Source organism: Metschnikowia bicuspidata, assembly GCF_001664035.1.
Source record: "Metschnikowia bicuspidata var. bicuspidata NRRL YB-4993 chromosome Unknown METBIscaffold_1, whole genome shotgun sequence".
NCBI classification, from domain to species: Eukaryota; Fungi; Ascomycota; class Pichiomycetes; order Serinales; family Metschnikowiaceae; genus Metschnikowia; species Metschnikowia bicuspidata.
In genome coordinates, this window is record NW_017387731.1 from 690,001 (window position 1) to 715,245 (window position 25,245).

The window sequence follows — 25,245 nt, forward strand, 5'->3', positions numbered from 1 at the left end:
TTTTTTTTTTTTTTTTTCTTTGGCCCGAGGCGCGCGCATGCCAAACGCCGAAAACCCCGCCGGCGACCACCTTACAGTAAATTGTGTAATTCTATTGCTAGCTCCCTCGGCTCGGAAGTGGGCATGCTTTCAAATCACATGAGCTTGTAGTTCTGGAAACGATGCATTCTCATGTCAAATAGCGCAGATTATTATTTGTCCGAGTTCGGCTTGAAGTGCGGAGACGGGCCCATACACGGCGTCTGCGCATTTAGGCAGCCGAAAAAATTGACCAAACCGGGCCAAAAAAATAAGCCAAAAAAAAAAAAAAGAAACTTGTCCACTCTGAGAATCCACGGTCAAGTTAACACCGAGCCTCAACGTCAAGTTTACTCCTCTGATATCTCAAAGAATCCGTCGCATTTAAACATTGACCTTGTCCATCCTGACAAAAATTTGTACTTCGAATTTTTTCAATTGAGCTTGAACTGTCAACACGTTCTTCGTTCTTCACTCCCTCTGTTACATGTGCCAACCCACCCACTGATAGTTATACCATCATGACCACGCAACTAAAAGCCCAAGAAATCTTTCAGCAGTTTGCCTCTGAGCCCGAAGGCTCGACCACGAAAGTGCTCTTGTTTCCCGAATTTGCAACTATCTTGTCGCCATTTGAAAACGACTTGCCTAAGCTGTCTTATGCTTTGCTCTACTTGATGGCCGACAGGGGCCACAAGGGCTTTGTCGATGAACATGACTTTGTCTCTTTCATCGACTTGTTGACCTCGGACGACGGAGAATTCAAGGTCTTGTTCAATATCCTCGCCAACAACAAAAAAAAATTGTCGTACATTGACTGCGTGGATGAACTTTCCAAGTTGAACAAGGCTATCGACCCAGACTATCAGATGAAGAAGCGCAAGTTCAACTGGACCTACTTGGAACGTTTCTTTTCTCCCCAGGGAGAGATCGACTTTTTGGACTTCATCTCGCTTGTCAACAACTTGCCTGTGACGAAATTGATTGGTGGTTTCGAGGTGCTTTCAGGCAGAGCTGGTGTCATTGACAAAGAAGGATTGGCTCACTTGCTCACCACCAATCTCGGCCACAAGTTGTCTGCTCGGTTGAAAAACAACTTGCAGACCTTGCCAGACTTCTTCCACAAAGAGTCGTTTACCTTGTCAAATGTCATGTTGGTGTACAACTGCTTGAACAAGTTGGACTTGATCAACGAAGTCATTGCCAACACTCCGCCAACAACGGCCGAGAAGGCCGATATCTTGATCAACAAGAAAGATTTGCATCGCCACTTGAATGACCACCTCTTGAAATCATCGAATTTCAAGCCCATCACTACCCCCGAGTTGGATATGTTGTTCTTCTTGATCAACAGAGACGAAGAGACCATCAGCCGGAGGGAGTTGATCTCGTGTTTGAACCCGAGTTACTTGAACAATGTGCACACTTTGCCATCGATCTATGAACACCCGGCTTCACAGCCTGTCACAAACGACAACTTCTCGCTTTGGCCGATCTTTGATTCTATGTATTCTTTCTTCCTAGGCTCTATTGCCGGGTGTATCGGCGCCACTGCCGTGTACCCCATCGACTTGATCAAGACTAGAATGCAGGCCCAGAAACACAACTCTCTTTATGCCAACTCTTTGGACTGCTTGAAAAAAATCCTTAGACACGAGGGCCCCAAAGGCTTGTACTCGGGTTTGGCCGCTCAATTGGTTGGTGTTGCTCCAGAGAAGGCTATCAAATTGACCGTCAACGATTTGATTCGCAGGATAGGAACAACTGATAATGGAACCATCACTATGGGCTGGGAGATATTGGCCGGCTCCTCTGCAGGTGCCTGTCAAGTGATTTTCACCAACCCGTTGGAAATTGTCAAAATCAGATTGCAAATGCAAGGCAGTGCATCCCTCAAAACTTTGGCCCCTGGCGAAATTCCAAAGAAGAGGTTGACTGCAGGTCAAGTCATTAAGCAGTTGGGTCTCAAGGGTTTATATAAGGGTGCCAGTGCCTGTTTGTTGAGAGATGTGCCATTCTCTGCGATCTACTTCCCCACCTATGCGAACATTAAGTACCACTTGTTCAATTTCGATCCACATGACCCAAATAAGAAGCATACGCTTAGCACATGGCAGTTATTGGTTTCTGGTGCCATGGCAGGTGCTCCTGCTGCGTTCTTTACAACTCCCGCAGATGTCATCAAAACAAGATTGCAAATGGAAGCGAAGAAAGGCGATGTCAAGTATAGAGGCATTACTCATGCTTTCGGCACTATTTTGAAAGAGGAGGGATTTACTGCCTTTTTCAAAGGATCCCTCGCCAGAGTGTTCAGATCATCTCCTCAGTTTGGCTTCACCTTGGCCTCCTATGAGCTCTTGCAGAATTTGTTCCCATTGCATCCACCTAGCACCAGAGACTCCAACTTTAAGGCTGTGAGTGGATACCCAGGTGTGTACAACTTGTCCAATGACCAGGTATACAACAACAAGTCTAGGTTCATGCATTTCAACCAAGATGAGTTATTCAAGCAACATGGTTTGAAGTCTGAAAACGGCTTGTCTAACGCTTTAGTTAGTTTGCCTGCTGACTATGTCTACAAGTCCCTGGATGCGGTGAAATTATTGATGGATATCGACTACAAATTCGGCAACTTCGACTACGAAGCTTATTCCAAGTACATCAAACGTTAGAACTATCTAGTGTCTGATCAAAACAAATGGGCCCGAATACGCAATTGTTTGTGAAAAAGGGCTCTTGCTGCAACTAGTGCGCATAATCATAGAGTGAAATGAATAAAAGATGATTTTAGTCTTTGTACAGTGAATCATGCATTCTGATTTTGTATGTCCTTCATTCAGCCAGTAAAACACAATTGTTTCACAGATAACAACCCGTCATCAGGATTTAATCAAAAAGGTCTGGCGAATGAGTAAGCATGTATGTATTCTTTGCGTCAGCCAATATAACATTAGTTCCCAATTCAAACATGCGTGGCATCGTATCTCGAGGTGACGTGAACTTCATATTTAAGTTCAAAGTCTTTGATGATAGAAATTTTGTGTCAATCAACTTCAATATACCATCTCCTTCTTCAACGACAACGTATTGGCCTTGGCGTGAAACGAGCGGCCTTGCTTGATTGTCATTACTTATAGGAATGCATATATCAGGGCCAATAACTCCAAGGGAGTCGCTCAAGTCACGTATAATTACCTCTTTGGCAGTAATTACAAAGAGTCTGATAATCCCTTGATCTCTTCGTGATTCAATTCCGTCAAGATACACGACGTCATACGCATATACTGGAAAATTGAACTTCCATTTCTGAGGGGTCGAGGAAACACCATGCGCCATCAAATGTTTCCCGCTATTGTAAAATACCGTATTGTTTACATGCATGAAAGTGCTGCTTATCTGAGGACTTGGTGTAAAATAAAATCTATCAACTACGCGAATGTAGAACGGGTCGAGAGATAGAATCACCCTGTATCCTTTATCCAGATACAAGCTCAACAAATTTTCTTCGAATATTGGAAATAATCTTGAGTCAAGTATTTCTCTCAGCGTGTTGATGGCGTTTTGGCCGTTATAGAAAACCAAGCTTGAGTTGAAGCGATCAGTGAAGTCACGTGGCTGACATTCTGTCTCCGTTTCATTCCACCGCCACTGCAGAAGATGAAAAGTGCAGCCATAAAAACATGCAACCCATATTCCTTTTGCTGTAAGAGAGTCAATTTTTCGATCTGTCGATCGAGTGCCTCTTTCGTCTTCAGATAAATTAAGTGTGGCAATCGGCTGTGAAATACAACCCTGCAAGAAGTCTAGTTTGGTATGAAGCTTGAGCAAAGGGCCATTTGCTACAAGTACTCGTTTACCAGCGCCAAATGACCATGCTGGTGCCTCTATCAATTTTATAGTCGAAGATGAAGATGATATCCGGTTAATTAGCCCCGGATGCCCCAGAATATATGCGAGTCTACTCTTGAGAAGCCAATGGTAGAAGCTAGAGGAGCACCGCTGTTTCTCAGCAATTAAACTTGCGTCCAGAAACCTGTTTGCAGGTTTACTACGTTTGATGCGGTCAGTTTCTTTATGCTCTTTGCGCCTTTCCTGAGCCCTAACGGAATTGTTTGAATAAGCCGCGTTGTGGCGCTGATCGCCGTTTGTGATTTTAAAATATCGCTTGCGCGTTTCGTCGAAGTAGAACCCGGGAATTTCTGGTCTGCTCATGTCTTTATTGGTTCCATCGTGTCACAATCTGTACTGGCGCTTTCAACCCATGGCGATGATCTGCGATATGGAGTTGATGACGGGGGTACGGGTGTAAGCATACTGCAATTAAATGTTGACAACTGTATCAACCCATTCCAAAACTTGGCCCCAAGTTGGGATTGAAGACTTCTTGGGGTTTTGATTTTGCGGATTTAAGGCAAATAATACTTTGCCCGTCATAAAACTCAGCAATCAGTAGACAAGATTGGTTAAGCAGACACGTGATGACCAAAAATCAAGTTCTTTGGCAACCCGCTGTTTCAATACTAGTCCTGGCACTTCTGAGACGGAAGACCACTGTTTTTTCGTTGATCATTCAAAGTCGTATTCTGTGTAAGTTTCCTTGGCAGCTTGATCGGTGACTCGCTGGACGTAAATCAAATCTCTGGCCTTGACCAATCTCTCTTCGAACCCATTTCCTCTGTCAATACCATCCCAGAAATGACCCGCTTGTATTTTAAAGCGGTTTACGGGATGCTGGCCTCCTCGGTATACTGGCCGATTTGTTGCAGACACAGAAACTTCTGGATTTAGAGCGGATGTAGCCAAACGACCTGCAAGAGGGTCTTCGAACCTGTCTTTTTGGCCCATGTAGTCCGTATACTCTTTGCTGGTTTTTGAGTAGTCAAAACGTGTGGATTTGGCCAACTTCTTGGCTTCCTCGTCCTGCCTGATTCTGTCCAACTCACCCGTGTTGATTTGTTCCTTTTCGATTTCTTCACGCTTAGCCTCTTCCTCTTTTCTGGCTTTGATCTCAGCCCGCTTTTCTTTCAAGTCTATAATTCTACCACTCAGATCTCTGTAGACCGTGGCAGGCAGGTTCTCCTCTTTGGGCATTTCCGAACTGGGTGTCTCATTCTTGACAATTTGACCATTATCGATTCGTTTGAAACCTCCCTTGACCGCCAGAGATGACCCTAGATCAACGCTCGTGGGCTCGAATTCACTTTCCGGTTCAGGAATCGTGTCTTTGATGAGCGTCGTTTCTTTTTTAACTGAATTAGCTTCAGCGATTGCACCACCTCTTCCGAATACACCAAGGCCCTCTACTATGATCTGTGGATGAGCCCCGCTAGAAGACGCTTTTTTTGATTTCTTTTTCGCTTTTTTCGAGTCATCCTTTGAAAGGTACTTCGAAAGATAATCCGCTCGTGATGCCATTCCGTCTAGTCAATCATATATTGTTGTCGCTTTAAAACGCATCGCATCGAGCTTATCATGATAAGATGCAGGGGTGTTTATGGAGTTCAGTACCAACAGGTACAGAGATGTTATTCTACAGAAATAAATGCAAGTATAAATCCCATGTCTCCACAGCAAGTTCCAATAATGCTTATTATACCTCTCTTCTATTTGGAAAAGTCGGGAATGACCACACTCGACATCTGTCACGTCACTGGTTTGGGTCACGCAAACAACCTTTTCTAACCTCTGAAACCTAGCTAGCTTGCCGATAATCTGCTGCTTCCTTCAGCGTGTCCTTTTGCAGCAAATCAAGAATAGTTTAAAGGCGCTCAACCTCCCCGTGTAGCTGAGCCACGACCTCGCAGAGCTCCATGAAGACGCTGTATTGGTTCTTCACTACCTCAACCACACTGTATATGCTAGCATTGGACTCATTGCAAGTCTTTTCCAAGCCAGAAGTTACATGGATGCTCTCGTTTACTATGTTCTCATAGACAGTTAAAAGTTCACGGTACTTTTTGATTTTCTTCACGAAGAACTCGTTCAAGTGGAAAGACGAGGACAATTTTGTGCCCGGCGTTGCAAGCTGTATGATCAAGTGCATGATGTTGCTGATGTCCTCGGTAAGCTCGTCGTTGACGGTCTTGAGAGACTGAAGCTGGTCCCCGTCGTATCTGAGAGCCTGCTTGATGGAAGATATTTTGGTATGCAAATATTCAATGTCGTATGGGATAGACTTGACGAGCTTATCGTGCTTGTGTAAGTCTGCATCGAGCGTAGTTGCTATGAGTTGCTGCTGCTCAATGTACGAGTCTAGTTGTTGCAACTCGTTCTTCAATTCCGGCGGAAGATCCGAAAACCGGGTCATCGAAGTGAGTTGTGGCTGCTGCTGCTGCTGCTGCTGCTGTTGTTGTCGTTGTTGCTGCTGTTGTTGGTTTCCAAAAAGTCCACCAGATGTACCACTGTTAGACGAGCCAAACAATCCGGTGTTTCCTTGAGCGGGTTTCAGGCCACCAAAGAGACCTCCTGACGTGTTGCTGTTCGACAGTCCTCCAAAAAGACCTCCTGTATTTGTGCTGGTATTATTTCCTCCAAATAGACCACCGCCAGTGGCCGGGGCAGTCGAATTTCCAAAGAGTCCGGTGGAACCTCCGGCAGCAGGAACAGCTGGTTTCAGACCAAAGAGACCCCCGGTACTCTGAGCATTGTTGTTGGAATTGGCCCCAAACAACCCCCCACCTTGCGTTGAGTTGTTAGTGGCATTGTTTGCAGAGCCAAAAAGACCACCTGAAGAAGGGGTTGCGCCGGTATTGTTGGTGCCAAACAATCCACCTCCACCCATGGGGTTGTTTGTATTCGACGTGGCCGTATTGTTTGCGCCAAAAAGGCCACTTCTAGGAACGTTGCTTTGAGCAGTGTTATTTCCAAACAATCCACCTGCTCCCGTGGAAGATGAGAGATTTGACGTCGAGGCTGGCTTTTGACCAAAAAGACCTCCACTGGAAGCTGGGGCTCCAAAAGAGGAGGTTGCCGGGGCAGCCGGGGCGCCTGTGGCTGGTTTTGATCCAAACGAAAATGGAGCCAGCGTAGAGTTTGAAGCTGCGCCAAACATAGTCTATGGATATTTTGGTCTGGTAGTGGCTTTCTACTTGATGAATGTTTGTTGATGATAAAATTTTGAAGGCTGAGGCCGGTATAGAGTCGTTTCTTGAGGCAACTCGCACTCGATGGAGAGCGAGGTTTCCAAGTCCATTTCCTCACTTGGGACACGTCTACCAAGTTTTGTTCATTTAAGTACAAAGCCCCCCAACAGAAGCAAAAGAAATTGCAAAACAGAGGAGAAGTTTTTTCACCAAGGGGCTGCACAGCTTAAATCTTCCAACGCTTATGTGTCCCGAAGCTAGTATCCTGTCACGTGATCGCAATATGTTTTTCCCGATTAGCACGATTGCGGCTTTTCTAAAGTATAAGACGTCATATATATTTCCTTTGCCTTAAACTCTTCCAGCAGCTGAAAACATGAATCTGCAGTGAAGTGAACATTTTACGTCCTTTAATGCACGATGGGGTGCCGGAGTTAAGAAGGACATGAGTGTACCATTCCCAGGTTTTGGTGAGGATGCGTGCGTAGTTGCATGTCAGAGTCTAGGCCTACTTGTTTGAAACGATAACATTTTGAAGCTCCAGGCAAAAACACAGGGTGCCCGTAACTCAACAGAATTGGTTTGTACTTTGGGTTTTACAAGGTCAAATCATTCAAAGAATGTTTCATGAGCCACATCCCTCGTAATTGAACTCTCGCTCTTCTGCCGTGGGAAGAACGTCATTCTAATACACTTTCTGACAAACTTGAGAATTAATTCTACAGTCAATACGAGAAGGGATCTTTTTAGACATCTTTCTAGACGAGTGAGGTATATCAAAACATGACAATTCAAAGTTCGCGAATAATATAACGGGGAGCCATCTGAAACCCCTTGCAATAGTGCCTTTGTGTCAACTTTGGCCGTGAATTGAGACATCAAACTTATCAACTACTTTTATACGCTTCACTGTCTTTCTTCTTCTCGGACTTGGAACACTCAAGAAATCTGATCTAAGACTTTTTTAAGTGGACACTAAATACGACAACAAGAATTCTCCAAACCACCTTTTCGGGTTTATTCTTTCTTTGATCCTAGAGCAATGAATGTTAACTGCAACTTAGCTTCCGTTTTTGCGGGGTCTGCTGAGCTCACATTGCCAACCATTTCCACTGGTGCCAACCCACCAGCTGACACCCGCAGCTGGTATAAAAGACACAAGAGTGGAACAATTGCTTCTTTTTTTGGCTTCAAAAAAAGATCTCACCACAAAGCTGGATATCATCTAGATGATGCTCAAGCAAACGTTGCTAAGGCTATTCGGCTGGCACATACTTGCTCCACCACCAGAACTGACGGGAAGGGAGCGTCAGCCAAGAAACTTAACATAGTTTCCGCGGACACTAGAAGCAATTTGGAAATTAAAGACATTTTGGAAGTTGAATCTATGAAAGTTGATGCCACTCAAGCTCCACGTAGCTTGGCTGGTGCTGGTGCACAAATTAGTGTGCAATTCTCTGAGCCGGCGGCCCCAGAATATGGGCCTATGGGTCGTGGTGCCGGCCCAGACTTGGCACCATGCGCAGCGCCGGAAATGGCTGCGATGGCCCCGGCAATGGTTGCAAAATTCGGGCCAAATGGGAAGCGCGCGGGGCCAAAAAAACAAGGGCCCAAACCGAAGAATGGTAAACGGGCCCGCGCCATGCGGAAAGCTCGCCGCGTGGCTAGAAAATTAAAAAAATTAGTGAGAGTAAAACAACCCCATGGGAAAAACTTTGGAAAAGAAAAGAAAGCTTTGAGCAAACAATATTCGGAGGAAAGATCCATTGTTCACTCCGATCCAAATTTGGCTTCGTTTGATCAAAGGCTGGACAATACTGTCGTGCCGCTTACCAATGTGGTTTCCATGCTGCCAGAGGAGCTTGCCACAGGTCAAGTAGAGTTTTATGACGGAGAATATGAGTCCTTTGAGGGACAATGTGAAGTCCATGAAGACCAAGACAAACTTTCCCCAACTACTATTCGTAGCGAGGCGTATTTTAGCATTCGGGAGAGACTCAACCGAAATTGCATTCAGATGAAATTTGCAATAAAGACTGTTCTTAAAACAACTTCAAAACGACCTCAGAAGTTGCGGGCTGCTGCAAGGGGTGAAATTTGCTGGCACACTTTATTCCCCGATAGATACTTGCCAAAGCCGCGCGATTCGAATGAGCTCTTTTCAGGTGACGAAAAATCAAATTATGACGCGGAGTCGCCCTATGATTTCGATCATTTAGTGTACTACCATGTCGGAAACTTCTTGAACGCTAGCAAAGATGAGGCTACTGGGTCTGAGAATATCGACCTCGCAAAATCAAAGGAGCATTTCATTTTTAATTTTCGAGAAAGCTTGGAGAAGGTGACAGACACCCAGACCCAGGCTGAAATCCAGGGTAAACATAAAATCACTCCGGGCTCCCCTTGTAATTCTAAACAAACAGCAACTCCCACTATTGAAGCTGTAAATTTGAGATCTGATGAAGGGGTGAGCATGAAAACTTTTGCAGATGTTGAATCAGATGGATACTCCGGTTTTTATGCTTCCGAAAAGATTTTCACCAATCAATGGGCCTCTTCGATTAGGGATGCTTCATTACCAAGTGAGAGTGTTTCTGCTGAGACATTCCTGCCAAAACAATTTGGGCTCGGGGAAATTTCTTTTGAAAAAAATGACTCAAGACCGATTTCAAGATCATCCCTGCAAAATGGGACTATTTTAATCTCTCCATTTTCAGCCAAAGGTTTTGACACCATAAGTGTCTGGGCATCTCACAACCCCACAGATTCCACTATGTTAGTTGACTCAATAGAGAAACGAGATATGACCCCAGAAGGGCAAGCATTGCCTCACAAAGGCTTGAATTGCTTACCAAAAGCTTTCGGGGAAGCTTTGCAAATTCCTGAGAACTTATTACAGGCTTCCCAAGATGAGCCAGACATTTTTCAATGCTCACCTAAAGCAATACGAACCTCGCTCCTGGCTTCTATAAAGATTTTTGAAGAGTCCTCAGCATCCACTCAATTTCCCACTGCAACAAAAACTAAAGAAGGAAAAAACAAAGAGACGTATACCTCAATTAATCTTAAAGTCCCCAAAATTAACTTACCGTCCATCAATAATACGAAACTCAGTCATTCAAGTTCTACGAGTCTTATGGCCAAAAAGAACAGTGAGGGTGGCACATACTGTCCCAAGATTACCACCACGTCTCTAAACTCGAGCGATTATGTGGTAAGGAACTTGATTTTCGAACATGTCGATAAAAGTGAGATAATTGAAGCAATATATACTAAACCAATCCATGTTTTTCGCAAGTTTGACGCACAGATTGCTAGCGGTATTGTTCAAAGGTATGTGGAAAAGTTTGAAGCAGGTGAATATAATGACCCTTACTGCGGTGCAGCTCGCGAATAAAATTTGCTAAAAATCTGAGGATTTTGGAAACTGGGATATAAAATTCAGGAAGATATTTCTAAGGAAGAAATACTCTGTTTTTCAGAGTTGTCTGGGCTGACAAAATCTTTACCAGGAAACAGTCTAGCAAAATTATCCTTGCTCGTTTATAGGAGGTTATCTGCTAGTGAAAGTTTCAAAGCTCAAAAATAAAAATATACGCAAAAAAGCAGAGAGCCTAGAGGCGTGAGATCAGTATTTGATCAAGAAGCTTGGTCTCATCTTCAAAACTTCTGTCAATGAGAGATGTATTTCCTTCGGCCAAAATTTTTGATGCTTGATTAATGAGAACGAATTGGTTGCGCATACTACTCAGGATAATTTCGAAACAGTGAACATTTTGGCATCACCTAAAGAATCTCATTTCGATCTTCCATCTAGCTTAAAAAAATAATTGGTTATTTTCGAGTCAGAAATTTCCAGTTCAGTCATAAAAAAGAGTGTCCAAAAGAAAGCAAGGTCCCTACTTCAATTGGTTTCCTTGGCACTGAGACGGTTTAATTGGGTTTTGTAAAACAATGAAAAAATCAATTAAGCTAAGCAAATTTTTTGGAGTCTTCAGTCACGATTAAAAGTGGTTTTCAATGATTGAGTCTTTTCCGGGCTGTTAAACTGGGATCTCGAGGAAAGAATCTTTTCGCAGGTCACGACTCAAAAAAAGGGTTGAGAGCTTGATAAGTCAGTCTTCTAATTGTTCCAGATATACTTGGTATTTTTTTTTTGACTTTTCAGGACGCAGTTTACTGACTTATTTTGTTGGTTGACTGGAACCAGAATAAACCTTAGCCTTTTATTGCGTTTATAAGGTCGGTCTTACGTCTGGCGATGCCATCCGTACAAATAAAGAGTGTGATACCTCGAAAAAGCTTTTGAGCAAAGTGAGTAAAGATTTCTGTCAAAGCCTAGTCCTTTATCCTGTGGCTTTTTGTAGGACTTAAGATGATATCCTCATGGTAAAGAAGGATTTACCTGGCTACTTCTCGGCCATGGTGAGTACAGTCCAAGTTACAATGATCAGCAGCTCGGATATCTCAGACATTAAAATAATCCCTTCGCAGTGAAATTGAAAGAGACTGTTCACAAGACTATGCTCAATTAACAGAGCAGATATAGTGACATTAGGAGGGCTATGAAGTAGTTAATTGTGGGAAACCTTAAAATACGACTTCGTACTGGGCAATTGGTTTAAAAAGTTCCAGGAGACACATAACCTTGTAAATGACTGTTGTGAAAGCGTGGAAAATATTATAGAATATCAAAGTAGCCGATCATGGAGCTTGCCAGTGATTAACAAAGAAAAAGGAACAAACTGAAAAAGAGAAAACAAACATGCAGTCAGATCACATCCTTTCTTGGCCAGTCTTGGAGTTTTTGGCACACAAGTGTCTTCAAGTTTATAGTACAAATATCAAGTCTGTTTTAATTGTTTTTTTGTCGATTGTGGCGTCAAACTATTGGGGAAGCATCTCTTTTTTGTTCTGCCTTGTCGTTTTTTTGTTTCAACTGATAAAACGTCCCGCTGAGACTTACAGAAATAATCAGTATGGGTTTTTTACAAGTTCAATGACTTTGTCCCATAGCACCGATTTTATACCGAAAAAGCTACTTTTTGTGGATCTTTGAAAACGAACTATGAGCACACCATTCTGCCACAGGTGTACTGTTTCCTACTAGACTTTTTACAAAAAAATCACGGGCCATAAAGATCAAGGACACCTTATACTAATGAAGTCAATGCAATTGATACATGGTCTGACATGATAGTGTCGACCCCAAAAAGACCACATATTACGTGTCTCCATGTCGCGATGAGATTTCGCAGCTTTAGAACGGCCGAACAATTAAGCGCGTCTCTAGGAACAAAAATGCAGGATGAATCGGTCAATTTGATGTGATATCAGGTTGTTTGTTTACCATCTACACGAAGGCAATATAGAGGGCCATTCGAGCGGAAAGGTTTGGGAAGAATGGACTTTCATCAGCTGGTGAAACATTCTATAGCCAACATCAATGATGAGCTATCCAAAATACTGACTCTCACAACTCTCTTTGACAGCAAGCCTTCGGAAGCCCAATCTGCATTCTACAAAAGGATCGTTCAAGAATTCAACTCCAAGATACATAAAATCAAGTCGGAGAATACTCGATTAAATCAAAAAAATAAAGTCCTCGCAGATAAAGTGAAACTGCTTGAATCGCAATTGCTTTACTTCCAATCTAAGACAGACTTGTTGCCTTTGAAAGCACGTCCATCCAAAAGCGATGGCGCATTAAGAAGCGAACAAGACCGTGAATCCACAGACATATTCAAGCTTGACAAAGCCTTGGATTACCAAAAGCCAAATCTCGAGATTTTGTCAAGCCCAATAAAGGGTTCTGAACAGGACTCTGCTAAAAGAAGTCTCCGAAAACAGGAAGATGCGGATACTAAGAACGACATCACAAGCTCTCAGTTCAATCGATTAGCCACTCAGTATTCTGATGCTAGCAGTCAGCCAGAAGCTGTCCAGTTTGAGGCGCCTAAACTTCGTGTTCTGAACAGTTCGCTCATGAAGTGCCATGGCTCGGGCAAAGAAGCAGAACACGCTCAGCTTCAATCATCTTCACCGTTCAAGCGACTCAAGGGGAATGACAGGGAAAGCTTTGAACAATCATTCAAGGGCTCCTTTGCAAGTGACGATGAGAGCGAAGAAGGTGAGATCACAGGCTTGAACCGCATTGTTTCAGACTCGCAGGACGAGTTTGAGCCATTAGGGAATGCTGGATGGTCGCCATCCAAGAAAGGCAATAGTACTCTGGGCACAAGAAGCTCTGCTCAATCCAAGCCCAAATATCCGTCTCATTATACAGCCCTTCAACGGGTGGAATTTCTTCGCAACTACCTCCGACCTAAAGTGGCAGATAAAAACTTCACAATAGACTTCTCAAAAAACCCTATCACCGAAAAGCAATGGGTCCCTGAGGACTTTACTCCCAATGAAAAATGGAGACCTCCAAAGAACATCAATCCAAATCTAGGTGTAATGACGAAAGCAAAGGAAAAAATGTACGACGAGTTCTTCGAGAAAGCAGGCTTAGGACGCCGGTCTGCCGGTCCGGCGTGGGATAGTGATGATGAGCCAGGTCTGGCCGTCGAGGGTGCAGAATGGGTGCGCTCTCAAGTCATGGACAAGTACCTGTCACCGCCTGGGTTTATGGTGGGAGACTTTGCGAACACGCAAGAGGTCGAAGAAAGGAAACAAGCCAGGATTGAAAAAGATAAAGATAGAATAAAAAGACGGTTCAAGAGTGCAATATCAGGTGGAGAGTTTTTGTTCTATGAACCAGTTTTCAACGAGTTTGTAAAAACAGGTAAATATGTGAACGGACCTTGAACAAGGTGTCGTCAAAATGAAGAAAATAAGCAAGAGTGGAACAAATAGAAAATAAATGGTGAAGTCGACGAATCACACAATGAAGTAAGATGAACCCGTGAGCGAGTTGTTGCAGAGCGCAGGGCTGCGAAGAACAAGGCACCTCAAACCATTGAGTGTGGGATTTGAGGCTTACATCTGTTTTGCTACATAGATCAAGTCGGACAAATTTCGTCCAAATATCGCCATTCTAGAAGTAAGGAAAGTCATAGAGAACCACTTGTGTCATCAGAAGTCAAAACGTGCAAGCACCTTCACTAGCACGCAGGCGTGCAACACATAGAGATCACAAGGGTTAGGAACACATTTTCTTCAGTTGGAAGACAAAATAGACTTTTTCATTGGTCCTGTCTTTCTTCCAGGCCCTTACAGTTGAGAGAGAACCCAGTGTAGAGAATTGTCGAACGCATACCGAGTCCCCTATACTGCACTCATCAACAATTTTAAAGCACTCCCCGCGACATATATAGGCACGTCGCAAGCCGCTACGAGACTGTACATACATATGAGCTCTCGCAATAAAATAGGTAGGTCTAGTCTCGGCCCAAGTGTCAATGAGTTATATAGTCAAAGCGTGTGGGATTGATCGATTCGTGCGGAGAATATCTGCCTTTGAGTCTCACCAATTAAGCTTCACCAATCAAGCTTCTCTGATCAGTGCGAGAAAATTTAAGTATTTGAATGTCGGAGCAATGTTTTTGCCTAATCGACCGGTATTATCTTGTTCTCTTGTAAAATGTAAGGTTGCATGCAAGGTTACAGCAATGTGAAACTCGAAATTTCCAAAAAACTACGTCTAGTTGTCTTGGTGTTGAAAAGTCAAGAAAAGACGATTCCTTGATTTTGACTGGTGTTCAGAACCTCGCAAAAATTAATTCCTCTTCAAATTTTTAGCCAGACTCATTATTTGGTGTCACCATGCCTAACAGACTGTACAGTTGCGTGTTGGGTCTCCCAAATGTCGTGTTCTGAGGCCTGGATCCCAGCGGTCTGTCTGCAAGAAGTAGGGTATTTTGCGTGGTTCTTGGCGCTCAACGAGGAATTCTAATCGAAATACCTAGAACAAAGTCAATTGACGCCTGGCTCGATAGTCACACTAGAATCAAAAATTACCAGAAACTTCTATTCAAATCACGTGGGGACTCTTGCAAAGAGCTCGCGTCTGTATATAGTGATGTGATCGGATCTTAGTGGGACGTGCCTAGAATGTCGGGACGTGATGCGCATTGACTGGGAGAGCATGTCTCGCCAATAACGTATGTCGCTGCCAAAGACTCAGCGTTCCGCTCATCCTGTCCATGGTTGGCCCGCCCGCAATTTCGGCTGTGGATAGGGCTCATGTTGTCTGATGACATTTTGTATTGAATTGCCTTTCGCCGCTTCGCTTCCCCACCCATAATCACCGTCTACATAGAAATGTTAAGTTAGGATTCGCTCTATCTTTTGATGTAATAATACTCTTTCGTGGGCTCTTAATGTTACTAAGTAGAGCTGTTCGAATATTCCTACATGCCCATTCTAATCTGAAGGAGACTGTATATTTTTGTCTTATGTTCACAGCAAAGCTTTGTTACTAGTACCTTCCATCGCGCTTCATTTAAAGTTATAGGGTCTACACTTCAGAACCACGGACTTCAATCGAGCGATAAATATAAGGAAGCTAGTCTCTAGTATCCGAGACTAAGAGGAAACATTTCCAGCAAAAATCGGAAGAAAAAATTAGGGTATAATTTAAATAAGATAGAAGGGGGGAAAACAAGGCAAAAAAAAAAATAGAAGTGCGTCTCATAATCTCATTGGCGTTTCGAAAAGGCACAGCTGCGAACTGTCACGAAAGTCAACTCCAAGATTTCACTAAACGCATTTTACAACACACTTACCTAAACATCCCAAAAAAAATAGAAAAACGTCCAGAGGGTCTCAAGATTTTAGCCTGAAAATCGGTTGCTCCATCTCTACGCGGCCTTAGCTCTTTTGGAAACCCTCGACAAGATATCAAATCTGGCTGTGGCTGATCTAGCATTGTCCGCTCCACCCCTCGATGTCGCTGACAAACCTTTCCCTGACCTCTTCAAGGTCAAAACTGACATTAGGACACTCCCACAATTTGTCTATCAATTCAGCATCATCAATCACAGAACCCACCACTCCTCCTTCCGTGGGATCCACACCTAAGCTGTACTTCTGGGATTCTAATAAATCAAACGGTAACTTGATCTTGCCTTCCTTCAACTTGGAGTCAATACCCACTTACAATAATTTGCATTCTCGCAAGATCTCGGTGGAATCTTCTGGGTCGGATAAGGAAAATAGGCCTGTTTTTGGGTATCAACAAAGCAGACGTGAGGGAGGCAAAATTGACAGAGAGTACTTGATATCGATCCTCAAAACACCCCTTTCGGAACTCAGTGGCGAGATTTTGCGCTTGGCCAAAGATCAGCACGGGTGCCGATTTCTCCAAAAGCGTTTAGACGAAAGCTATGTACCAGATGTGCCGTCTCGAAAAGCCAACTATGAAATCATTTTCGAACAAGTCAAGATGTCGTTATATGAACTCATCATCGACCCTTTCGGAAACTACTTGGTTCAAAAATTGATCGACTACGTTCAAACTCCAGATCTTGATTTCTGTCTCGAAGCACTTAACAGCAACATGTTCCTGATTTCGATAAATCAGCACGGTACTCGCGCGTTCCAAAAAATTATTGACAAAATCAATACCGAGACACAATTCAATATGCTCGTGAGGGGATTGAAGCCATACATCATAGAATTGATTAAGGACCTCAATGGAAATCATGTTATTCAAAAAGTTCTTAACAAATACAGACCCGAAAAGTGTCAATTCATATACGATTCCATCCTAGCAGACTTGTTGACTGTCGCTACTCATAAGCATGGGTGTTGCGTTTTGCAGAAGTGTTTGAACCATGTGACCGCTGCTCAACACATGGCTTTTGCAGAAATAATTTTGAATTATGACAATTTTTCTGATCTAGTCAATGATCAATTTGGAAACTACGTCTTGCAGTATCTCATTTCAATCGATTCAATCGATGTAAATTTCAAGCTCTACCAGAACATATATGAGTACGGTTTGACTGACTTATGTGTTCTCAAATTCTCATCTAACGTCATCGAGAAATTAATGATGAATTGTTTCAAAAATGAAACCAAGCTGATTGCATTTTCGAATTTGAAATTCACCATTATTGGGCATTTATTGAATGGTGACTTGAACAAACTCATTAATAATGCTTACGGAAATTATGTTGTGCAAACGTTGACGGATATTTTGATCAATACAAAGGCACAGTACTTCATTGAATTACCAAGAGGAGGACAAAATATATTACCTTCCTTGAGAAAATTGCTTGACAATGATTTTCAGTCTTCGCCAGATACTTTACAAGTCCAAATTGTCAAGAAATGGTTTCAAGATTGCAAAATTGACTCCACGTTTGGCAAGAAAATACAGTCAAAAATTAATACCATTTTGAGCGGAAGCGTGAGAACATATCATAGAAAGTCACATGATGCTTCTTCATCTTCTCTCCGCATCAACTACGACTCTGAAGCAGGGCGTATGTTGCAGACACCTCAAGCATCAATTTCTCATCCAATTAACTATGCTTTTCAAACTCAAGGCCCCCATGGATCTCATCAGGCTTCGTTGTACCCTCAAAATGATGTATATCAACTGCAACAAGCTACAACCAACATGTATCAAGAACAGAATTTCAATGACAGTCAACAATTCTATTTTCGCTCGAATGATACTGGCAGATCTCAGAGCAGAAACGTATCGTATGGATCCTATGTCAGCAATCCAACTCAACAACATTATCCCATAACGAGATCAACAAATTCTCACACATCAAGAGCTCCTGTTCATCTCACATATCAACAAGAACTTGCAAACTTGCACAACGCATCATATCCTGCCTTGAACCAAATGAAGACAGACCCCTTTAATTCCACAGACCTTGCTAATAAATCCAGGGTGAGTAGCTACAAGGATCATCCAAGCCTGGTATCCAGTCCTCTGCTTGATAATCGTTTTGCATCGCAATACGAAGAAGCAAATGCAAGAGTTGCACATGCCTCCTTTTTACAAAACCGTCAATGGCCCCGAAACTTTCAACGTTTCTAGGCACAAATTAAGGATTGACACACTTAGGATCTCCAACTTTCGAATCTGCATGTCTGTCAATTTGGTGGTGAAACTAACTCCACTCAAGGATATTAGATTTAGATAGTATGAGGACTGTATTAGGAGATAAACCCTGATTTTTTTAAAACAAATTATCGAATGGATTCATTTACGCAAAAAGTTTAAATATTCAATAAAAAAACCTTTTTTGATTATGAAACAGGCAGAAGGCGTGTGAAATTGTTCAGATGAATCATGTCTATTTCCACTATTTTTTGAAACGATATATACGTATCTTCATGAAGCGCTATGAACGGCTACGCTTAACCCTATCCCAAGCAGTGCCTGACGCCCTTTTCCTGGAAGTTCCTTCTTTAAGATCTCTCTTGTTACCAAACATAGACCAGTCCTCGCCAGCAAAAGTGTTAGCTCTCTCAGCCATTTTCTGCCTAAATGATTTTTTGGTAGCAGTGTTGGGCAATCTTGTGAAATTGCTTTCTTCGTATCTTTGTACTTCCATCTCTTTCTGCTTGTCACGAGATGTTTTGACACCGCCCCTTCCATGGCCTACGATAGTAGCACCGATAGAAGATTCGGCTTGAGGCAAGTCAGAGGTCTCAGCCAAGTATTCTTCCATACTTTGTAATTTTCTGTTGTTTTGTTTAGGTGCAGCACGATCATCAAACGCTGCTGTTGGTGGAGCAACAGCTGAGATTTTGGGTGGTTTATATTTCTCAGTCGATGACTCCTTGATGGGTTTGCCAGACTTATTTGAGGGTGCCAATTTGGCCAAAGCTGCAGCATCTGGTCGATATGAAAGAGCATCCTCCTCATCAGAATCCTCATCAGAGTCGGAATCAGAACCAGAGGCATTGCGAGCTGATCTCTTGGACGACTGCTGGTGTTCAGCCTCTTCGGCTATCTTTTGACTGGCTTTGACAGACTCTTCTTCCATTCTATGGAAAGACCGAACCATTTTGTCAAGTTGGTAGGAAAGCTTTTTCTCTAAAGGCTTGATGCCTTTTTCCAAAGTAACTCTTTGTTTCACAGTGGCCATAACAGCCTCAAGCTTGAGAGCTTCAATGTCAGTCTTGTCATCGCGAAGCCTTTCTAGGTGACTTAAGATTACGAGCACCAAGTTGTTCACATACGACAAAAGAGAGCTGCTCTTCAATGAGAGCAACGACATTCCTTCAAGAGAAACCTCGGTATTCTTAGATATCTGCTTGATTGTGTCCGGGAGAAGAAGTTGTGCATCGTCGATGTATTTAGTGTGAGCTGATTCAACAGAGCTTTTAGTCTGACTTAACGAGCCAACAATTCCCGAAATTAGTTCTTCGAGAGAGGACATTGTCTCACGAAATAGTGTGGAAAGATTTGAAAGAATTTGCAAAGTTTGCCCGAGTTAAAAAAAAACTGTATCACAGAAATCCCGGTAGGTTTATTTGTCTTCGAGAGTGCGCTTATTAGAATATCAGCTGAAAAAAGGTGAGACCTTCGCGATGAGACAACAGATGGATGCCTTCGAAAAAGCCGCACCCAATTCTTGAAGAACGTCGAATAAGCAAGAGCGAACGACACTTGGGCTTTCAAGTGGTGACATTCTGTGGTAATAAAAACCCCAGCAGCCGCCCAGCAGCGGAAACCGAAACGAAAAAACGAAAAGTACAAATTGAACCCTACTTCGTAAATGTTTCAATACATGTATCACGTGATTCACTAGGTGACTTTCCTGGTTTAAGCCTTTTCTTTCTTCTTGAGTCCAATCCTTCATTGCTTGAATGAGTCCCCTTTGACACAAAAGCCATCCTTGTATGTTCTCGCGAGTCCCAAAGATACCAAAACCTCAATTGTTTTGAATTCCCAAAATTAGATTGTCGGAGGAAAGCAAGCCTGCACAAAGACTATATTGGAATAATATCTCTGTTGTTTTGAAGTGACAAAGATTTTTTCACTCGAGACGATGTGCATGTGACGAAACAAATGAGAATGTCAGACTGAAGGGTACAAAATATTAGAAACCCAGACATGGCAATTTGAAAGCCCGGTGATCGAAAGCCAATACTGGTGTACGGGTTCCGGCGCACCCGAGTCCTCATCTCATCTCTTTTCTCACAGAAAGAGAACCCCAAAATTCCACGACTACTGGTCAATAAATCACAATGCCTCAAAACGAGTACATTGAACAACACATCAAGCAGCATGGTAGAAGGCTCGATCACGAGGAGAGAAAGAGAAAAAAGGAGGCCAGAGAGGGCCACCGTGTGGCTAAGGATGCCCAAAACTTGAAGGGTTGGAGAGGTAAGCAATTCGCTAAGAAGAGGTACAGCGAAAAGGTTGCCATGAAGAAGAAGATCAAGGCCCATCAAGAGTCCAAGGTTAAAGGACCTTCTACTCCAAAGCAAGACGATGGAGAGGCTCTTCCAACATATTTGTTGGATCGTGAGACGAACAACACTGCCAAGGCTATTTCTTCAAGTATCAAGCAGAAACGTATGGAGAAGGCCGATAAATTTTCGGTGCCTTTGCCTAAGGTTAGAGGTATTTCTGAGGAAGAAATGTTCAAGGTGATTAAAACCGGAAAGTCCAAGACCAAGTCGTGGAAGAGAATGATCACAAAGCATACGTTTGTTGGAGAAGGGTTCACGCGTAGACCCGTCAAAATGGAGAGAATCATTCGTCCATCTGCTCTCAGACAAAAGAAGGCCAATGTTACACATCCTGAATTGGCAGTCACTGTCTTCTTGCCTATTCTCGGGGTCAAGAAGAACCCACAATCGCCAATGTATACTCAATTGGGCGTTTTAACCAAAGGTACGATTATCGAAGTCAATGTTTCTGAGTTGGGTTTGGTCACTGCCGGAGGAAAAGTTGTGTGGGGTAAGTATGCCCAGATCACCAATGAGCCTGATAGAGACGGTTGTGTGAATGCCGTTTTGTTAGTGTAAGTTGCCTGAATGTCTGCACAACATACTTATACTTTATTTCTGGTCTCTTTTGCATTGGTTCTCTCTAGGTTTCTGCATGTATACTAAATACGATATTTCATTATTCTTGAGAGATCCTCCTAGACGCCCCATAGGGCTTGGCTTTCACGTACCAAGGTGCTGCGTGCTTTGTTGACTTACAAATCTTTGGGGTCATCATATGGGTGTGCGGAAGCGAGCAAGGCATATAATGAACCAGATACCACCGTCTGAGCTCAAAATACGGTTAGTTTAGATTTTCATGTTTATCCAGAAGCTGTGGATTATATATACAATTTGGTAGTATCTCAGCTTCAAAACTATTTTATTGAGAAATCTATTGTAGAGACCCTTCTTTCACCTTCACTTGAGTGAGATTTGAGTAAAACAAAAGAGAGTGGAGTTAAAATTGTTCAAAGGCACTTGATAGTTCTTAAATATAAATCTTCGACTTGACGTTGTCGCAACATGTATCCAAGAAGTGTACTTGATCTCGCCTCGGGTACAGCTATTCACAATTCCAACGTAACCTCCAGACCGGTATCGAATCAAACCTACAGAGTGTTTATTTTTCAAAGATTGCCCTGAGAAAAGGGTGGTATTCGTGATTCAGTCAGTGAAGTCATCATGAAATACATCAAGACATTGCCATGTACTTTTTCCAATGGAGCGTAAACCACAATTTAAAATTAGTTTTGCGTTTTCACGAACAATCTCCCATTGACTTTTGTATAGCTTCGTCCCAAGAAGAAAACAAAGTCCGCTGATATTTTGTTTGCAGCTAATTTTCGGGAGAATTTCGCAATGCTTTTGTATAGCATCGAATAAAGGAACCTGCCTTTTATTTGAGCTTGTTTTGTGGATACAGAATTCAGATGCCAATCCTTTTTTCTTCAATTTCCTCGAAAACTCATCTCTGATTCTAAAAAGGTAGCTGTGTCCATCCTCTTGAATCAAGGTACTCAATTTTTCATACGACCTTTGGTCTTCTACGGCGAAAGTATCCTCCAAGTCTTTAAACACAGACGACTCTAGTCCACAAGTCGAGAAGACATAGCACCAAAGCACCAACATAGCAATACTGGACGCATACATCATATCAAAACAATCATGATCGGCATTCCACCGGTAGAATTTATGAGGCTCATCGGCCCCGCCGTCTTCATTTAAAGGGGGAAACATGAGACTCCATAAGAGCCAATAACAATGTATCACTGATCGTACATTGACCAAATCATTGAATGAGTTTATCGATCCATTCTCCTTCCAGATTGTCTTGAGTTTTTGCTCCACAATCCTGATATCTTTGGATGAAGCGTCAACACTCATATTCCGCGCTGACCCGCTGAATATGGCAATGTCATAATGATTTATATCGGAAATTCCAATGATGGGTGCTAAATGATACATTGGAAATTTGCATTGGAACTTTTCAATTTTGAAAAATGGATCAGAGCTTGTTTGATCGATGTCCGAGAATAAGTCTATCTCATATCCATCCAACGATTTGATAAGAATTTCTTTCCAATGTGAAGTTCTGTCACGATCTGTGCTTGAAGAGAGGATGCTAAAACTATCTTGAAGCTCTGTCTGCTGCATTTGATGCATAACTGAGACTAATCCCCCAAAAAGAATATTTCTTGTGAATAAAGAGTATTTTTGGCTTTGGTCTTTTTCTTTCATAAGCATCTTTAAGGCATTCAAAAACTTCATACCTGGCTTGACTCGGTTCGAGTCTTTTATATTGCGCAGTTCCATGGCTGCAATACTCTGAAGCTTCTTCTGACGCTTAACGAGCTTTCTAAAAGACCCATTTATATCACAGGAGTTCCAAAGGTTCTCCTCATCACAGGGCAAGTTTAATAGCTGGAGCTGGAAGAAAGAAATATGTGGGGTATGTCTGAACTTGATATAATCAATTACGTCCAAGTAGAACGTCATAAAGGTGATTCTTTTCATAGATTCTGACTCCACCCAATTCCGAAAAAGGTTCTGGTCGTTATTAAGCTGATCTTCAGAGTCGCCTGCAATTGTATCAGAATTCTCCATTTCGCTTCCGCTAGCGCTGGTCTCATTTGTCAGACTTTTTGGTTTGTGGCTTATAGCTGGATTACCCCCAAGAAATGGTGAGCGTCTCAACAACTGAACAGTAGTTCCGTGGTGAACATGCCCTCTCTCATGCAAATCTCTACTGAGGAAGTTCTTCTCGCACCACTCAAGAAAATTCAAGCTCTGTAAAACCCAAACCTTCACTGGACATTTAAAGCCCGGATGCTGAAAAAGCTTGAACCGAAGAGGCTCGGCTACGAGCATGCAAAACTTGAACTCCGGGCACGCAACTGTTTTTCTGGTGTTTTCTGGTGTTTTTGCACAATACATGCAACCAATTATTAGCATTGATAATAGCAAGAGTGGCTCTGCTTCTGCAGTAGAAAATGAGGGCTTATGTAAAACAGAAAATCGCTGATGAAATGTTTCCCAAAATCCGTAGAGATAAAAGGACATTCTGTGCTCTATTCTCTGCATATCTTCTTCGACGAATATACTCTCTAGGATTTCAGTTGTGAGCTCCGGGAGCGAATTCTGTATTCTGGCCCACAAGTTTTTGGACAAGTAGAAATGTTTATTTTTCTGGAGATTGAGCTTCAACAGATGATGATTTAAGCGATCTTTTACTGTGCCTCTATCTATTCCACTAGCGTAAACATCTGAGAATGACTGAGGCGTGCTCAAATCAATGGAATTTGTGGGAGAGGTTGATGATACTGTAGAAGTAGGCAATTTGAAACTTCGTGTGTCCCCTTGAAACGTTCCTGATTGCCCATTTTTGAGATTTGAAAACATGTCATCTAATGGGTCTTCATTTTTCAAGAAGTAGTTGAGATCGTGAATATCCATGCTCAGCATTGAAGGCTGATGCCCTGGATCTGAAGCAACATTACATGAAGATTTCGGACCAAGGTTTGAGTAATCACTGAATTCACTTTCGATTTGATGTGACCATTCTCGAATTCTCGAGATCGATTGAAGTTGCTCGTGATTCCCAGGCATATTAGGTGGTGGTGCAGGCGGCTGTACTGGATCCAAATCATGCAGAGACTCCATAAGTAGCCAGGAAAGAATATCATTTTCAGATTGCACATAGTTTGCTTCGGCGACAAGTTCACCACCGTCTCCAAAATTGAGAGGGCCCTGTTGTCTTACTGGAGGCGGTGCATCTGGAATATAGTCATGAGAGCTCATTTTCATCCTACTTCTCAGTTGCTGTGGGTTGGGAAGCTGCACATGCTGGTATTTTTGAGGTGTGAGATGCAGCCCATTTAATGAAACATCTGTGTACTTTTGTAGTGATTCGCGTTGTTGACTGGGCAACGTGATGAACGGCTGCTGCCCTAAATTGCTTGGCTTCTGTTGTAGGGGTAGAACCTCTAATCTCATCTCATTCAAGGGAATTTGATTCCCGGATAGAGTTTGTGATGGGTTGCGTAGATCATGATAAGGCCCGACACGCATTTCACTAACAGGCCCAAGATTAGGTATGGATGCGGAGTCGTTAGGCATGGGTGCCAAATGAAAATACTTTTGCCCACCATCAGATTCATTATGCATAGACTGGTTTTCTTTTCCGACTGCATTCACAGCATTAGGTGCAGCCAGGTTCTTGGTGATGGATAGGCCCAGCGAAACTGCAGAAATAATGGGAATCCCCGAGCTAACTTGTGGCAATGGCCCTTCCAGCAGCTCCATTGTACGTGCAGTAAGATCTATTTTACTCAATGATATTAGTTGTTCCTTCACAGGGATAGAATCTGGTTCCAAAGACGCGCCAGGTCTCTCCAGGAGATGACGACGTAAATGTCGTTCACGTAAGTCTCTCCGAACGAATGTTTTTCCACATTTACGATTTACACCTGTTTGACTGGTAAAAGTGAAATCGCATACATAAACTTGTTTTGGCTGGTGATTGAGATGGTGCCGAGCTAGATGATCAGATCTGGAGAACACCTTTGGGCACTTCAGGCATGGAAAAGCCCCTACATGTCTTCTTTTCCTTTTGCGTGAAAGCTCTTCCTCGGGTACCACACTCGGGCTTCCTGTCATTCTTGTAATATTCGGGGGCGGCCCTGGTTGCAATATCTTTCTTTTCGATACGCTTGTGAAGTGAGGTGTCTCACTC

The 25,245-nt window shown here is 42.8% G+C and overlaps 9 protein-coding genes across 9 annotated transcripts; 4 read left to right on the plus strand and 5 right to left on the minus strand.

Annotated features, from left to right (window-relative positions):
* The first annotated feature begins 330 nt into the window (after positions 1–330).
* AGC1 (amino acid transporter) lies at positions 331–3,080 on the plus strand. The gene has a single exon (XM_018855399.1). It carries the CDS (start codon positions 540–542, stop codon positions 2,688–2,690), a length of 2,151 nt encoding a protein of 716 aa, XP_018713331.1. The 5' UTR covers positions 331–539; the 3' UTR covers positions 2,691–3,080.
* On the minus strand, positions 2,748–4,407 carry METBIDRAFT_93560 (uncharacterized protein). The gene is made up of 2 exons (XM_018859366.1): positions 2,942–4,407; positions 2,748–2,845 (listed from the first exon to the last, which is right to left on the minus strand). The coding sequence occupies exons 1-2, from the start codon at positions 4,228–4,230 to the stop codon at positions 2,806–2,808; spliced, it is 1,329 nt and encodes a 442-aa protein (XP_018713332.1). The 5' UTR covers positions 4,231–4,407; the 3' UTR covers positions 2,748–2,805.
* A 177-nt stretch (positions 4,408–4,584) lies between these two features.
* On the minus strand, positions 4,585–5,433 carry METBIDRAFT_36937 (uncharacterized protein; the record flags this gene model as incomplete). The annotated part of the gene is made up of 2 exons (XM_018856803.1): positions 4,585–5,296; positions 5,354–5,433. 2 exons carry the CDS (start codon positions 5,431–5,433, stop codon positions 4,585–4,587), a joined length of 792 nt encoding a protein of 263 aa, XP_018713333.1.
* A 177-nt stretch (positions 5,434–5,610) lies between these two features.
* NUP49 (FG-nucleoporin) lies at positions 5,611–6,130 on the minus strand. The gene has a single exon (XM_018855400.1). It carries the CDS (start codon positions 6,059–6,061, stop codon positions 5,777–5,779), a length of 285 nt encoding a protein of 94 aa, XP_018713334.1. The 5' UTR covers positions 6,062–6,130; the 3' UTR covers positions 5,611–5,776.
* Positions 6,131–12,451: 6,321 nt separating this feature from the next.
* Positions 12,452–14,041, plus strand: METBIDRAFT_29437 (ssDNA endodeoxyribonuclease). Its single transcript, XM_018855401.1, has one exon. It carries the CDS (start codon positions 12,504–12,506, stop codon positions 13,908–13,910), a length of 1,407 nt encoding a protein of 468 aa, XP_018713335.1. The 5' UTR covers positions 12,452–12,503; the 3' UTR covers positions 13,911–14,041.
* A 1,949-nt stretch (positions 14,042–15,990) lies between these two features.
* MPT5 (Mpt5p) lies at positions 15,991–17,502 on the plus strand (the record flags this gene model as incomplete). The annotated part of the gene is made up of 1 exon (XM_018856525.1): positions 15,991–17,502. A coding segment is annotated over one exon (1,512 nt), but the record flags the coding sequence as incomplete, so codon positions are not given.
* Positions 17,503–18,409: 907 nt separating this feature from the next.
* On the minus strand, positions 18,410–19,453 carry METBIDRAFT_35197 (uncharacterized protein; the record flags this gene model as incomplete). Its single annotated transcript, XM_018856579.1, has 1 exon — positions 18,410–19,453. One exon carries the CDS (start codon positions 19,451–19,453, stop codon positions 18,410–18,412), a length of 1,044 nt encoding a protein of 347 aa, XP_018713337.1.
* Positions 19,454–20,264: 811 nt separating this feature from the next.
* On the plus strand, positions 20,265–21,050 carry METBIDRAFT_76020 (NSA2 family ribosome biogenesis protein; the record flags this gene model as incomplete). The annotated part of the gene is made up of 1 exon (XM_018858462.1): positions 20,265–21,050. One exon carries the CDS (start codon positions 20,265–20,267, stop codon positions 21,048–21,050), a length of 786 nt encoding a protein of 261 aa, XP_018713338.1.
* A 627-nt stretch (positions 21,051–21,677) lies between these two features.
* Positions 21,678–25,169, minus strand: METBIDRAFT_76021 (uncharacterized protein; the record flags this gene model as incomplete). The annotated part of the gene is made up of 2 exons (XM_018858463.1): positions 21,678–23,989; positions 24,011–25,169. 2 exons carry the CDS (start codon positions 25,167–25,169, stop codon positions 21,678–21,680), a joined length of 3,471 nt encoding a protein of 1,156 aa, XP_018713339.1.
* Positions 25,170–25,245: the final 76 nt, after the last annotated feature.